This window comes from Zalophus californianus, chromosome 6, assembly GCF_009762305.2.
Source record: "Zalophus californianus isolate mZalCal1 chromosome 6, mZalCal1.pri.v2, whole genome shotgun sequence".
Taxonomy (NCBI): domain Eukaryota; kingdom Metazoa; phylum Chordata; class Mammalia; order Carnivora; family Otariidae; genus Zalophus; species Zalophus californianus.
In genome coordinates, this window is record NC_045600.1 from 145,707,711 (window position 1) to 145,723,271 (window position 15,561).

At 52.9% G+C, this 15,561-nt stretch overlaps 1 protein-coding gene across 3 annotated transcripts in view; it reads right to left on the reverse strand.

Moving 5' to 3' along the window:
* Positions 1-1,791: 1,791 nt before the first annotated feature.
* MINAR1 (membrane integral NOTCH2 associated receptor 1) overlaps positions 1,792-15,561 on the reverse strand; it is a 32,459-nt gene continuing 18,689 nt past the window's right edge. Inside the window, exons 1-5 of one of the 3 annotated variants that reach the window (XR_003515532.2) lie at positions 14,786-15,038; positions 12,123-14,464; positions 10,356-10,610; positions 9,910-9,976; positions 5,667-5,767 (exon numbers count right to left, since the gene is read on the reverse strand). Coding sequence is in view for 2 of the 3 variants with exons in the window: in XM_027568822.2 (XP_027424623.1) it covers positions 5,570-5,767; positions 10,356-10,610; positions 12,123-14,423 (2,754 nt within the window). In the remaining variant the exon portion in view is untranslated. Of the gene's footprint in view, positions 5,768-9,909; positions 9,977-10,355; positions 10,611-12,122; positions 14,465-14,785; positions 15,039-15,561 lie in introns of those variants that run through there. The other 2 variants (XM_027568822.2, XM_027568823.2) reach the window with 2 other exon arrangements.

Below are 15,561 nucleotides of genomic sequence, written 5' to 3' on the forward strand. Positions count from 1 at the left end.
AAGAAGGCAGATGAATTCTCTCTCTCTTCAGTGTCCTCCATGATACGATTTCACAAGCAAGAGATGTCCTACGGCCTCTGCCCAAGTCAGCTATGATTCATTTACTTCACAGTGAGGGATGTCGTCATATCTCTGGGAGGAAAAATATTATGTTGATGTTGTGCTCACACAAGCACAGATGAATAGGCAAATGGAGCAGGCTAGAAGGTCCAGAAAGCCATATATACATTCCACAGACTTGTGTCAAAGGGGGAAAGATGATCTTTCTGATAAATAGTGCTGATCAGTGAATATTCCACATGGGAAAACACATATCATAACCCTCCACACCTCACGCCAGATGTAAATATCAGTTCCAGAAGACGTACAGATCTAACCATGAAAAGTAAAACAATAAAGCTTCAAGAAGAAAACAGAGCATCTTCATGACCTCGGAGTCTATAAAAATTTCTTAGACTCAAATTGCCAATCATAATGAAGAAAATTATGTATTTCTCTATCAAAATAGAGAACCTCTATTGATCAAAAAGACAGCATTAAAAGAATAAAAACGCAGCTCAGAGAATGGAAAATAGTATCTGTAACGCATACCTGGCAAATAACTCATTTTTCAGAATATATACAGAAGTTCTACAAATCATGAAGAAAAAGATAACCAGCCTAATGGAAAACTGGCAAAAAAACGTGAACAGGCACTTCACAAACTCGGACGTCCAAAGGGCCAATGAACATACAGAAGATAGCAAGCCTCATTCATCCTCAGGAAGACGTGAATTAGATACACGACGAGGGGCCATGACACACCTGCATGATATAGCTAAGATGGGAGAGAGTGCCTGGGGCGTGGACAGAGAGCACCAGGCCCTCACAAGCGTGCTGCCGAGGGGAAGGTCAGCCGGCGGAAGCACGGAGGCAACGTCCGGGCCGCATCTGCTCCAGCAGAGCAAGAACGTACCTCGTGGTTCGGCAGTTTTACTCCCAGATGCGCCCACCAGAGAAATGCACACGTGCTTTCACTAAAAACGCAGACAAGAGTGTTCTTAGCCCCAAACCGGAAGCTAGGCAAACGCCCGTCGATGGTAGAATGGATACGTAGATTGTGCCTTGTTCTCCATCGGTGAAGGCAACCAAATGGGAAGACTACAACCACACACGGCAACACGATGTTTTCCACAGCATCGTGCCGGGGGAAAGAAGACAGACACAAAAGAACACAAAGTATATATTCATTTGCTTTTTTAGAATACACCTATAAGTGAAATCCTATGGCATTTGTCTTTATCTGACTTACTTCACTTAGCACACAAACAAAAATCAGAACAGACCCCTGAATACAAAGAACACACTGGTGGTTGCCGGAGGGGCGGGCAGGGGATGGGCGGGCTGGTGGGTGATGGGGAGCAGGAGGGCCAGGCTTCCAGAAATGGGATGAAGAAGTCCCGGGATGGAAGGTACAGCACCCACAATAGTCGACCATGCTCTAATAAGATTGTGGTGACAGAGCGTGGTTACACTTGTGAGCTCAGCATCCTGTGAGACTTGCCCATGTTGTACACCATCCTCAGAAGTGAGGATGGCCATTTTTCTTTGCCAGGTTTCAACCGGAAGGAGGCATGGGGGAGGCTTCTCGGGTGTCTGAATGTCCTGCTTCTTCATCTGGGTGCTCGACATGTGCATGGTGTCCATTTGTGCAAAATTCCACCCAGTTGGACACTTATGATGTGTGCATAATACTGAATACTTACAATTTACGCCGAGAATAAAATCTCACTTCAAGAGACCTTATAATTTTTCAGTTTATTTTTGATTATATTTGGAGAGGCAGATTGTACACGAATAGCTTCAGACCAACCATTGTACATTAACCAAATTTTACACAAGCCATTTGAAAAAAGATCTAAAAATGTGCTTAGTTATTGGTCTTATATAACATTGATCAAGCACCAAGAGTGTGCTGACAGCTATACAGAACAAACACAGAAAAGACAATCCCTGCCTTCAAAAATATCCATTCCTTGAGTCTCACGCATAAAACTTCGCCTTACATTTCACACCCTTTTATTCATAAGGCATAAATAAGGAAGTTTGTTGCATTTCTCATTGTTAGTCAATAAATATCTAATACCCTTTCCCCCAATTATACCGACAATTACTAATATCTTTGCCTTTAAATACAAATTTCCATAGTACAATATACAGTATATATTGATTTGGTATTCACACAACTGACCACAATATTCTTGCAGGTTGGTTATAGTATGAAGCATGTTGCATTTCAACATTCACAAATTTTTATACCACTTAACAGAATCACTTACTATCGGCAGAGCTTATTTTTTGTTAAAAATAAAAAAGGAGGTGCCATATTATACTTATATTGATCAAGTGTAAACAAAAACAGCCCTGCCTTGATTCTGATATGGGTATCAGGACTCGGCGCACAGAAAGGAGAGTTCGCGTATCTACTAAAGTAGCCTTGAGGATATCAATCACACAGCCGCATGCCCTAAAATACTAACAGTTTATGATCAGCTAGTAATGGGTGGTTAAAATATGATTTGCTTTACCGTATTTGCAGGGGCTAGTGTTGTAACACATCTGAAAACTGAGCTGGGAACTTTTTTGCTTTTCTGCAAGGCTGTGTTCAAAGCAAATCAGACTAGAAAAGAGGAACTGAACAATTCTGAAATTTAACCAGGGGCTGAGGATATCAGATTTCAGAATCATCCCTTAAGCAACATCCTCGGATTGTTCATTTTTTAAAAGCAAGAGAAATGAAGTGAATTTTGATAGATTTTAGGCCTGGGCATAAGAAATTGTACTTCGTGTGAAAAAATGCCAAAGAGCATTGTAGAAGGTGGTGCCCAGCACAGAAGACCGGCCAGTCCACGCGTCACCCACCACGAGCCCATAGCAGCAGGAGATGAGAGGCAATGTTAGAGGGATGGGTAGAGGTCTCCTTCCCAGCCAGACTCTGGTCGTGTCCTGTTCTGCAAATACAGGGATGGTGGAGTCTGGGGTCCAGGGAAAGAAGGCTGTCACAAGCTTGGGGTCAGTGGAGAGAGAAGACCCAACCGTGAACTTCACCTTCTCTAGATCCCAAGACCCCGAGCATCCATCAGCTTCAAGCCACAGCAAAGATCCGTAACTTGGCACCATGCTCCATCCTATAAGGCTGGGGATAACCCATTCCCATAGGAAACCCCTTGCCTTTGGGGTCATCTGGTTTCCCAGGGCATCAGCAGGTGTGGGTGTTTGTCCATTATGTGGCAATGATGTCGAGCTGAACTCTATGGCTACACTGGACTAAGAGCAAGAGAACATTTCCCTGCTACCTCCTCAGATATGAAAAGGGTAGAAGAAAATTCTAGAGTCCTGTCTCTTCCGCCCACGGGGTGGGGCTTACAGTCATGCTCCCCTGGTGGTAGCTAGACACATGGCTCAAGCGGGGCCCATTAGGAACAGGTGCACCCAAGAGCAGTGGGAATAGTGGTTTGGTCCACATCCTCCACGGTCCCATCTGACAAGGAGAGCAGCGCTTGGGGTCTGGCCAAGTTTTTCTTACCCTGGGTAAGTGTATCTCCACTTCCCTGCAAATCATAGAGCGAGACGCTGGGAACTACCTCTCTCTGACCCTCTCCTGGTTTAATCCGTGGTAACAGGGACAATGTGTCACAGGGTCACACTGGTTGGCAGGAAAGCTAGGATATGGCGTCTCCCTACTCTTGCAGGTGCGAATCTAGTATCCCCTTTGGGCTGAAAGAAACCACCTTACTTAGTGCACCCTACCCAGAACAGAGCACCAGAAGACTAAAATTCTGACAATAGACAATTATATATATATATATGTATGTATATATATATTCATTTTCAATTATAAATCCTCAGTTCTTCATACTAAGGCTTAAGTTTCAGTCACCTAGTTGAAAGTCCATACATAAACAGGAGAATAGAAACAGGTAACATAAAGACCCCTAAAAATGAAGGCTTGCTATAGATGAAAGCATCCATCCCTCACTTGTTGACAGCAGGAAATGTTCTGACGACCCCGTGTGGGGAACTATAGGGTTAGACAGAGCAAGCTAAGCATTACTTGAAGGTTTCTGAGACGGATGCTGGACTCCTATTGCTTTAAAATCTGAGATGCACCCCAAACCTCTCTTTCAGGAATGTATTATACCGTCCAGAGAGATTATTCTTGCTACCCACCTTGTTCTCAGAAGAATTAAGGTAGCTAGTATCTGTCAATCATTTTTCTTCGACATGTAATGAGACATTAGAATCAAATGCTAAGACGGATTCTTTCTGTCCAATTGTGTCAAAGCACCATTCGACAGGTGGAAACGGAGATCAAAATCTGATCGAGTTACAACAGCTTCCTGTACGCTGGAGAAACCTTTCTCTCAAGTTATTTAATAGAGAAGACAATAACCCCAGACTAGGTGTTTAGATAGATAGATAGATAGATAGATAAACGGTTAAATAGAGAAATTTTTTTGCGCTGCTGACAAGAACTCTGGAGTTGGTGTCACGGTGGTTAAGAACGCCTCGGTGCCTTTATCGTATTACTGACAAACTTGCAAGATCCTGTGAAAGCCACCAGAAACGGCTGGGATTAGGGGCGCTCGGAAACCACCACTTACAGTTAGAATGTCAAAGTTCAGCCACTGTCTCTACTCTTCAAGGCACAAGGACACGTTCCAAACTCTTCAACTCGGGGGTGAGAAGCAGAACATCCGGTGCCACCAGGAGACAGAAGACCAAGGAGTGGAGCCACACGCCAAAGCGAGCATGGGAGACCCTTTGGGTGGCTGTGATTTTCAAAGAACTGGCCTCACTCTGTTGGCAAATGGCTCTCTCCCACGCCTCGGGGTGGGGACAGGAAGGTCTCCTGGCCTGAGTACCTCAGCCTAGTAAGCAGAGGAAGCACACTCCGTGCCACGCCCGACTGGGCAGTTCAGCTCCTTCCTACCCTGTGCACAAGGGGGAAGGTCCAGAATGTTCTGTGAAGATGTGCAGTGAAGATCGTTATGATGACAGAAGGGCAAGAATGAAAAGTCAGTAGCCCTTGATGAAAGTCAACAGGGAAGCAACATCCTTTGAGGGCATGACACCTGTTACTTCACCTGCAATGGTCTGAGGACGTGAAGGAAAACAGAACTTGTGTTTTTCCCTTCTCGTCTTGCTATCTCCCTTAACTCCCCTAAGCAGGCAGGTACTAAATATCTTCTGTGTAACATATTCCCCACCATGAAACTTCACTAAAATGGAAAGAATCCAATTAATTTCTTTTTTTTTTTCCTTAGAATTCAATTTGTATCTATTGGGAGCCCAGTACGTTCTTTTGGCGGGAAACCATACTGTGCCTCCCCACATGCCTCCGAGTGTCGTGAAGTCAAAGCCAGCAGGAGGGCAGATTTCTCTGGAGACTGCACACTTTCTGAAGAGCAACGACACATTGGCAGAGAGCCTCCAGGCCCCCATCCCTACTCCACCACCCCGAGCCCTCCCGCCACGGAGGGGGGCGCCGGCAGTCACGGGTGTGCCCTGCCGCCCGGCGGCCCCGGGCTCACGATTTCATTGTGCAGATGGGCACAACAATCACAAGAATGACCGTGCATGTGGCGGCGGCGATCAGGGCGGCGATCTTGCAGACCTTGGCTCGTCTGAACTCGGCTTCCTTACGCTTTAGCAGTGAGTCGTAGCCTGGGGTATAAATATCTTCCATCCAGTATTCTAAGTGGTTTGGGTTTAAAGATTCCTGTGTCTAGAAGTGAAGAGAAGGTGTTAGAGACACAGTAAAACCCAGTTCCCGAGGCTGGCTGTCAGGGCTGACCCGCGACATCCACCGCCACCAGCCCAGGCTGAGATGCGCTGGTGAGGCCCCGAGCTCCTACGCACCGTGGATCGCACCTGCCCCACCCTTGCTGCCCGAGTGCTAAGGGTCCTGACACGGGGAAACCACGGTCTCCTCTCTGCGAGCAAGCAAATGAGGGCCGGGACCAATGGGGCTGCCACCGAGCGCAGACTGGCCCCACGGCTGGAGGGGCAGCGAACGTCCCCGAGCAACAGCCCCCCGGCAGCCCCTGGGAGCAGAGCCCTTCCAAGCAAGGCTGTCCTCTACTGTGACTCCGTCCCCAGTTCCTCACCGAGGCGCCCACTGAAGAATCAAAGGCACCTCCCAGATAAGCAGTTCAAACAAAATATAAAATATTTCCATTTCAAATGCTTGTCTGAGCAGGTCAGGCCCCTGCTCAGAGTCAAGGTCTATAGACCTGCGAAGGCTGTCCCCGTGCCCGGCGCTGCGTCCCCAGGGGCGGAAGCCGCACTGACATGTGTCTCCCGTCTCCCGTCTCCCTGAGACCGATGCACTGTCTGCAGGGAAAACGCCATCTTTAACCCATACTGCCCACGGGTCCCACTCCCCGGGGACGGTTGCAATCTCTTCCCATCACGAAAGGCAGTATTCTCATTTTACGGCAAGCGGCAAGCATTTAATAACACAGTGTCACATAAAAGCAAACACATTGTGATTCCCAAGTGAGGTCACCTCAATCTTTGAAACACAAACAAAATATCCATTTTGAAGACTGTCTCGGCTTCTTTAATGCTCAAAACATGAGCACATTAAACTCTCTCTCAGGGCGCCTGGGTGGCTCAGTTGGTTAAGCGGCTGCCTTCGGCTCAGGTCATGATCCTGGAGTCCCTGGATCGAGTCCCGCATCAGGCTCCCTGCTTGGCGGGGAGTCTGCTTCTCCCTCTGACCCTCCCCCTCTCATGTGCACGCTCTCTCTCTCTCTCTCATTCTGTCTCAAATAAATAAATAAAATCTTTAAAAATAAATAAATAAATAAATAAATAAACTCTCTCTCATATACGCAGGTTCACAAAACAAATCCTTCAAAAACTCTTTTAAAAAACTGAGTTGCCCCGTGTCACTAGGGGAACACTGGTGATTCTAACCTGTGTTACTCATTGCCACCTGTCCTTCCAGGGGCACCCCCTGCTCTTTCCCCCGTGCTCCGTGCCCCCAGAGCCTAGCCCCACGGACCCACCAAAGGGGCCCCGGTCAGCGGACGAGGCTTCTCTCGGTTCCTACCAGGCACCTGCTTCAGAGCCGTGGGTCCCGGTGGGTTGCAGAAACAGCTCCCTTCCCTCGGCCTCAGATCCCAGGGTGACGGCGTCCTGTCACTGAGGCTGGTCCCCTGGGGGATGCTCCCCGGGCTCTCACCCTGCCTGCCGCACTGTACCAGCCACCCCCTGACACTCTGCTGTCACCCACGGGGCGTGCCGTCTGCCTCCCACTGGGGCCTGCTGCGGACGGGCCAGCCTGGTGGGCAGACCGCGGCCCCACATCCAGCCTCTGCCACCTGCCCGTCAACAGCCCCCAGGCTGGGAATGGTCTCTACATTTTTAAGTGGTTGAAAAAGATCAAAGAGGACTATTTCATGCTATGTGAACATTAGATGAAATTCAAGTCTTGCCGTCCAAAATAACACTTCACAGAATCACAGCCCTGTCCGGCTGTTGGCAGATGGTGGCAGAGTCCAGCACCAGAGCCCTCAAGGCCCAGACCCGTCACCCTTGCCTTTGCAACCCCTGTTCTAGTATTTTCTGTACAACACTGCATAATGGCAAGGGTGGGGCTCAGGGGTCGCTAGAACTCTAGACCCCCTCCCTCGCTAAGGCAAAACATTTACGGGCTCTGGTCAGTCTGCAAAGCAGCGCTGACCACCTGATGCCCATCCCGAGCAACAGGACTCTCTCGGTCATGCAAAGTCCTTAAGAGCAGGGTGCCCCGTCTTTGCAAGAGCCCCACGACAGTGCCCTCCGCCTGTGTCCCAGGAGCTGCGGCCCCCCGGAGCTGCCCGATCCCGGTGTTTGGACACACGCCTGTCTGTATGCTTGAGCCATAGCTCCCTCCCCACCAAGCTCTGCCCGCCGTGGGGACTCGGGATGTGTGGCTGCAGCCACGCAAGCCCTTCAGCAATCTCCTGGATGCCAGACGGGACAGACAGATCCAGGATGGGCATATTTGGCTGGGAGGCTGGTCCGCGGCGGAGGGGGCCACCCTCAAGGGCTGATGGACCTGCTCCCTGCCGTGCACCTTGAGGACAGGCTCTGGCCACCTGGGCTGCACCAGCCGCCCTTCTTCCCGAGCTTGCCAAGGAGGCAAGCCACGCACACAGCACACATCCAGTGTCGCCTTCCCTCCGGCTCAAACGGAAGGAAATTGGCTTGTCTTCATACATGTACCCTTAATGGCCTGGGGGTCAGCCTGTGGAATAAACGATTTTTCATGAGTTTTTTCAGTAAGTACTCTAGTGACAACGAATGGAGCAGTGATACCAAGGTTTCCAGGGACACAGGCGAGGGGCCTTGTTGTGACCAGACTCTGGCGGCGAAAACCCAGTCCACACCCTCGCTCTGCCCGCCAGTGGGCCCCGCTGACAGGGAGTCCCATGTGCCCACCAGGGGACCACACAAAGACACTCCAGATGCTAAGGCTGCTGTCACAGGACCCGAGCTTCTGAAGGGAGAGGAGCGCACACCAGGCCCGCCGCCCTGCCTTCCTTGCGCTCCCAACGCTGCTCAGCTCCGCCACAAACACCCGGCCCGGCTGCCAGCCCCGCTCACTCCTGTTCTGTTCTGCACTGCTGGGTCTGTGATGCACTTCCAAGGATGTCGCCCCCTGCTCTCTAATCTGAAGACCTACTTTGATTTCTTGTGACGTCTTTACAAACACGGGCACATTAACATCACGTGGGCCTGGGAGCAGCTTCCTTCGCCCACATTCTCCAATGATGTTTCTCAATCTACGACTCGTTCAGCTAATCGGACCCTTTCCAGGCCATGCACGGGTGGGGGCCGCTCACACCCCCGGGGCCTGATGCCCATGGCGCCCACGGCAAAGCCGCACAGGGCCCACCTGCGGGAATCAATCCCGGTCTAGCCAGCAGGACGAGGTCAGGATGGGAGGTGGCATGCGGGAGGGGCGAGGGGGGCTGCCACCACAAACCCCACTGTGAGGACCTGGCTGGAGCTACCCCTTCCCCTACCTGCTGTAACACAGGGCCCAATATATACAAATGTCACTGCACTGCAGTCACGGTGGGGACATGAGGCTCCCAGACACTCCCACCGACAGGAACGGCAACGCGGGAGGAAGGGCCCAGGCCGTCGGTGGGGTCCAGCACGAATTCAGACTTGTCCGACCCCGGGCATGTCCCGAGCTTCTCGATCTCCTCGTCGGGAAGCTGGAGGTGACTATAAATCGTCCCTGTGCCTTCCTTGTGCTCACAGCCTGCCCTGAAAAGCACGTGCGGAGTTGGATTGACGGATCTCAGCATTGTGGAATTGGCCCCTGAAATCCCTTTCAGTGCCTACCTAACGCCGGTACTTTAAATACCTTCTTTGCAAAATTCCTCACAGTGACTCTGCAAGGACGGTGTTGTGTGCTCACTGGACGGGTGAAGGGATGGACGCACAAGCGGAGGCGTGCACGTCCTGGGTCCTGCAGCAAAGGAGCCCTGGACTGGAGCCCCGCGCCGTGGGCCCGTGGGGTCTGTTCCCGACTCACCGCGCCCCCTCAGCCCCTTCTGCTTCAGGCCCCGGCCAGCCCCCACCGGCGTCTCTCCCACTTCCCCCTCAGTGACACGGTCATCCTGGGACCTGGAGGTCTGGCACCGCTGGGCCCCACCACCCACAGAGCTAATCCTGCGGGTGGGGACAGGTGCCTCCCGGGCCCCATGGTGACGTGGAGACCCAGGCAGATGCGGTGCGAATGGAAGCAGGTGGAGCTGCCCACCCACCTACGAGGGGACCGAACCCCAGCCCGGCGGGTGGGGAACCGAACACATGCCCGCCGGCCATGATGGCGTTCACAGAGCTCCCGGGGGTGGCTCTTACCTGGGGACTGCTCCGTATGGAAACTTAGTCCATAGCTTGGCTCCCACAAATATGCTTATCCCACGTGCTACATGTGGAAGGAGAAATCAGCTTGTATCTCATTAAACAGTTTGGCTCGGGTCTTGTGAGCAAAGACGAGAAGCTGCACTTGGGGCAGAGCCTTAGCAAATCGTGCGGCCAAAGTAAATACATCAGTCACATGATTACAAACATATAAGCCAGATCACGTTCCCCTCCTTAAAATCTCTGCTCTGGGGCTTGTTAAAGTTCAGAATTCCGTGGCGGGGGCCCGGGGCGCTGAAGGGTGAGGGAGCAGGCTGGCCTTGGCCATCCCAGGGCCTTCCTGCATCGGCGGGGCTCCCACCCCCTCCCCCCCGCCCCCTCCCCTGCCTCCCACCCCAGCCCCCCGCCGCCCCCTCCCGCCCAGGGAACAGCGTGAGGCTCACCTGCAGGTCCAGGGCGGTCAGCTTGCCCTTGTCGCCCGCGTTCCTCGTGTACTCCTCGATGGTCCAGGACGGCTGGCCCCGCTTCACCTCGGCCAGCTCGGTCAGCCGCATGTCCGTGTACAGAGGGTTGTTCTTCAGGTGGGCTTTGAGGGAGGTGGGGTAGGGGTGCGGGCTGAACACTTGCTCCACCAGGAAGCTGTCTTTGGGCTGCTTGGGCAGTCGGTGCTGGGGGGGGATGTCGTACTGTCTGTCCGCCTGTGGGGGGGGGAGGGCACAGAGCGGTCCAACAGGCAGCCCAGAGGCTGTGGGGTTTCCCAGCGCACCAGGCAGCCTGCAGCTCGGCATCCCCAGGCCCTGTGGCCTGCCCGCCAGTGGAAGGCCCTTGTTTACACGCACACCCTAAGAATGCTGCAGGGGGGCGTTCTCCGGGAACGGCTTGTCATGAGGACCTGAGCCTACACTTGACGGAACCCTCACACCATCACTACCACCAACCACATGCAGCCCTGCTCCTGATGCAGAAAAGGGGAAAGCAGGACCGTGAGGGGAGGGAGGGAAGGAGGGGAGGGGCGCCCGAGAGGGAGGGTATGCGTGAGCACGTGGTGAGCCGCGCCGTGCGAGTACGTGAGTGTGTGCACCGGCACGGGGCCTGGGCCACGCCGTGCATGAGCGTGAGTGTGCACCGGCACGGGGACTGCGCCAGCACATGTCCGCCAGACTCTCTCCATCCCCACGTGCCGTCTGCGGCTGCAGAGGACAGAACAGCCACCAACACAGACGACAGATGATTCTTCGGGATCAGAAAAAAAAAAAATCACTTCTTTCATTTACTCTTTTCCCCCACTTTGGACACTGAAAACCTGCTGAGAGGCCCATCTTCCAAGCTCCTCCTTCTTGGCACCGTCTAAGGAAGCCAAGCTCCCCGCGTGGCTCTGCGTTTCTGCAGCCCACACCACTCTCTGACCCCGGACCCTCCGGTCTGTCCCCTGACCTTCAGAATCAGGGAAGGGAACTGAGAAAGCAGCACATAGTAACCGTGTCACTGGAACCCAGGGAGAATGACAAAGAGTAGCCCCGGGGGCCGCCGACACAAGTCACCGCACTGTAGGGGACGCGAGCACCTGCGCGTGTGCTCACTTGGCCCTGACAGGGAGAGGCCAGCTCTCAAGACGCAAACACGCTCAAGCCGGCGCCAAAAGAGCCAAATACACAACCGTGATGCAAAACAGGGACAAAGAAAAAGAAAGGGCTCTATCAGGACCTGCTGTCCTCAGGGGTGGCTCGGGGAACAGTTTCCTTATTTGTCTGACTTTTCCTACTAACCCTCTACCGATCTTACCATGGAAGGACTCAAACTTTTAAAGAAGAGCACCGTGAATCCACGAGGCACAGGGAAGGGACACCTGAGCCCGCACACGTTGAAGGCATCCCCGTTCCCTCAGCCTGCACCCTGTCATCCTTGGCAATGCCCGCCTCTCCCCCATGCTCCCCATTCTACGAGAATCGGGCCCCCACCACCCACCCCGTATCCAAACCCCGCTTCCTCCCGCGGGCAACCTGGTGGCACGCGCTTCTCGGAGCAGGCAGGACAGACGATATGTCTGGGCCATCCTCCCTGTGCTAACATGGAAAGCCCGCCAGATCTGCAGCAGAGCCGGCGCACAGAGGCAAGGCCTCCTTCCTGACTCCTGGGACGTGTGGGGCCGGGGCACGCACCAGGGCTGCAAGAGCGCAAGTGCCCAGCTTCGTGGGCGTGGGTGAAATTACCTCTTTCGACCGGCGGTGCCAGTCATTACTCTCCCCGGGGCTTCTGTCCTCGCTCTCCTCCTCCCCGAGGCCCGCACGGCTGGTGTAGGTGACGGTGCGCCAGTCTCTGGGTGAGTTAGAGGCACTGGCGATTTTGGATTCCGTGGCGCTGTTCTCCTCCGTCAGGGACCTGGAGGACGGCCTGGTGAAGAGGTTCTTCTTTAAGGCCTTGACACGAAGGCTCTCGCTGTTGCTTCCGCTGGCGTCCGAGCAGTACCAGTCAGCCGCGTTCTCCAGCTTGGGCCCCCGGGGGCCGTCGTGCGGGCGGAACATCCTCGGAGAGGCACTCTCGTCGGATGGAGCCTCGCTGGTCAAGGAATTCAAGTCAATCTGCACGCTCACCTTCTCAGGCTGCTGCATTTTCTGGTCCAACTTATTTAGCTTGCCCAGGACCTGGGAGATTTCCTCGCGGACCCCCGACAGCGATTCGAGCTTCCGTTCAATTTCGCCAATCCGGAGCACCAGTCTGCACACGCTGGTCTTCAGCTCCTCTTCCGAGTGGTGGCTGTTTTCAGGCCGATTGCCCTTTTCTCCTTTGCTGCCGGGGAACCCGTTGGCAATTTTGGTTAGGCTGTGCTCGGGGGAACTGTCACCGTCGGACTTGTGAGCCTGAGACAAGGACCCCGTGCTGTTGTAGCAGGAGGACTGCATCACCCCCGTGGAGCCGCTGATACTCATGTCATCAAGAAATCGAAAGATGTCACTGATGTCATCACTGACGATTTCCGAGTCATCATCTGACTGCTTCGTGGCGTGCCGGTCACTGTACTTGGTCTGTCCCGAGGCGCACAAATCTTTGCACTTCTTGGGCTCTAGCACGTGCTGTTCGGTCTGGGTGCCCACACTGCTGGTGTCCGAGCTAAGCTGCCCGCTGGTGCAGCTGATGCTCTTATCTTTGAACTTTTTGACCGGCTCATGCTTCTCCAGGTCAACAGGGGACGAGATCTCTTTAGACTTGAGCCCATTTGGTTTTGCTGTGTAGCCAACGGGAAGGATCGGCTGTTGGTCCTTTGGCGCCAGGTAAGTGGGGCGCCTGTCTGGGGTTGGGAAATTGGGGCTCTGGCTGCTGGAATTTGGGTAGAGCAGCTTCTCCTCAGAGGGATTTCTATTAAAGAAGGACCGTTCAAAGTCAGGGACTTCTTCGGTGTTCAGACTCCAGCTTTTGGCCGGCCACACGGTCTGCTTCCCTGGCCTCCCCGGACAACGCCTGGCATCCTGCGTCCCCATCACTGGCGTGGGACCAAAATACGTGGAGGCTTGAAGGTCATCTAAGCTCTCATGTTTCGCCCGTCTTTTGTCAGGCATAGGGGAGTACATGGGATTCAGGTACTGGCTGTTGTAGGGCATCTCGAAGCTGTGATTGAAGAAGGGAGTCTTGTGGGGCTCCTTCTGGCCCTGGGGCTCCCCATGCTCAGCCTCTGCCTTCTTAGCAGGGCCAACCAACGTGGGGGACACGGTCATCAGGTTGTGGAAACCTTCTTTAAAGATGTTCCTTTTCTGGACACAGGACTGGACCACAAACGGCTCCTCGTTGGAAATGAAGGTCTCCTTGATGCCCTGGCTGATGGGCAGGGAGTCCTGATCCGAAATGGACTCGTTCTCGATGTTCATGGGGAAGTAGGTTCTCTGCATCTCACAGGGCTGGGGGCTGGTGACAGAGTAGGGGGCCAGGGCCTGCAGCCGGTCCAGGGAGGCGGCACGGCTCTTCAGCTCTTTGCTGACCCCCAGCAAGAAATTGGGCTCGGAGGTGGGCATGAACTGCGGGCAGTCTTTGCGGTCCACCTTCCGGCCCTGGGACGACTGCCGGGCAGGGTAGCCCCGGTGGAAGGGCCTCTCGCTCAGCTCACAGTTCAGCGGCTCGCACGCAGCGGCGGTGCACACCTCCGTGTCCGACCGGCACGACTCAAAGGACGCCTCCTTCTTGCGCACCTTCTGCCGGCTGGTGGGCAGCTTCTCCTTGGCGGCGCCCCCGTTCGTTTGGATCAGGTTGAATATCGTCACGATGTCCGCGGCCACCATGATCTTCTTGGACTGCTGGTTGTTCATGGTGCATTTCATCTTGTCTTTGAATAGCGTGGCTGGGAAGTTGGGGTCGAGACAAGCCGTGTAGAAGAGCACGCTTCTCAGCTTGGCGAGCTGCGACAGGTCAAAGCGGGCGCACAGGGACTTGCACAGATCCTGGTAGGAGACGGTGCTTTGCTTGCTGTCCAGCTCCTCCAAGATCTTCATCAAGAAGAGGGAAGTGTCCTGGTTGGTCTCCATGACTTCGGACGTCAGAGGCTCACGGAGTCTTGCAGTCCGTCCTATAATGACGACATCAAAAAGTGGAGGGAGGTCATTAACACCAGTGGGGTTGTGAGCCAAGCTTGTTACGAACCACATAAAGACATGCAAGGAGAACTTTCTTAATTGAAAAATGTGTTGCCAGCTTACAACTTCCTAATTCCCTTCCCAGGAACTAATGACAGTGATTTATGTGTAAAGATGTTTGCTGAGATGGCATTTGTAAGACTGAAAAAATAAAACATCTTCAATATCCAGATAACCAAGGGATGCATAAATAAAACATGCAATGATTATGCAACGACTTCCCACAAGCAAAAAGGAACAAACTAGTGTACAACCAAGGACGTGGACGAAGCCCACAGGCACTGTGCTTGAGAGAAGGAAGCCAGAGTCACGGGCTGTGTGCACTGGGACGCCACTTCGATGACCTTCTGGAAAACATATCCGTGGCCTCGGGGGCTGGGTGTGAGCCGGCGGAGGGGGGCTTCCCTGACTGCAAGCGTCTCTCAAGACTCATGGAACCACGTGCTCACGTGTGTGAGTTTTCCGGCACGTAAATTATACCTTCGTTTAAAAACGACACATTGAAGACTTTTTAGGACACACAGACATACACAAACTATGCTAAAATCCTGAGTGAGAAAAATGAAAATAAATGCTTTTTTTTTAAAGATTTTATTTATTTATTTGATAGAGACACAGTGAGAGAGGGAACACAAGCAGGGGGAGTGGGAGAGGGAGAAGCAGGCTTCCTGCAGAGCAGGGAGCCCGATATGGGGCTCGATCCCAGGACCCCGGGATCATGACCCGAGCCAAAGGCAGACATTTAACAACTGAGCCACCCAGGTGCCCTGAAAATAAATGTTTTAAGCAAGAAGGTCTGAATTACAGAAAGTTACACATTCTTGGAAATGAAAATTAAAGAAAATACTGTACACTAAAATATTACCAGTGGTTATGTTTGGATGGTAAATACGGATTTTTTCCTGAATAGTAATCTTTGTGCCTCGGTATTTTATGATGCAAGTTTTCAAACATACAGCAAATTGAAAGAATTTCATAGCAAATACCCATATACCCGCCATCTGGACTGTACCACTAACATTTGACTATA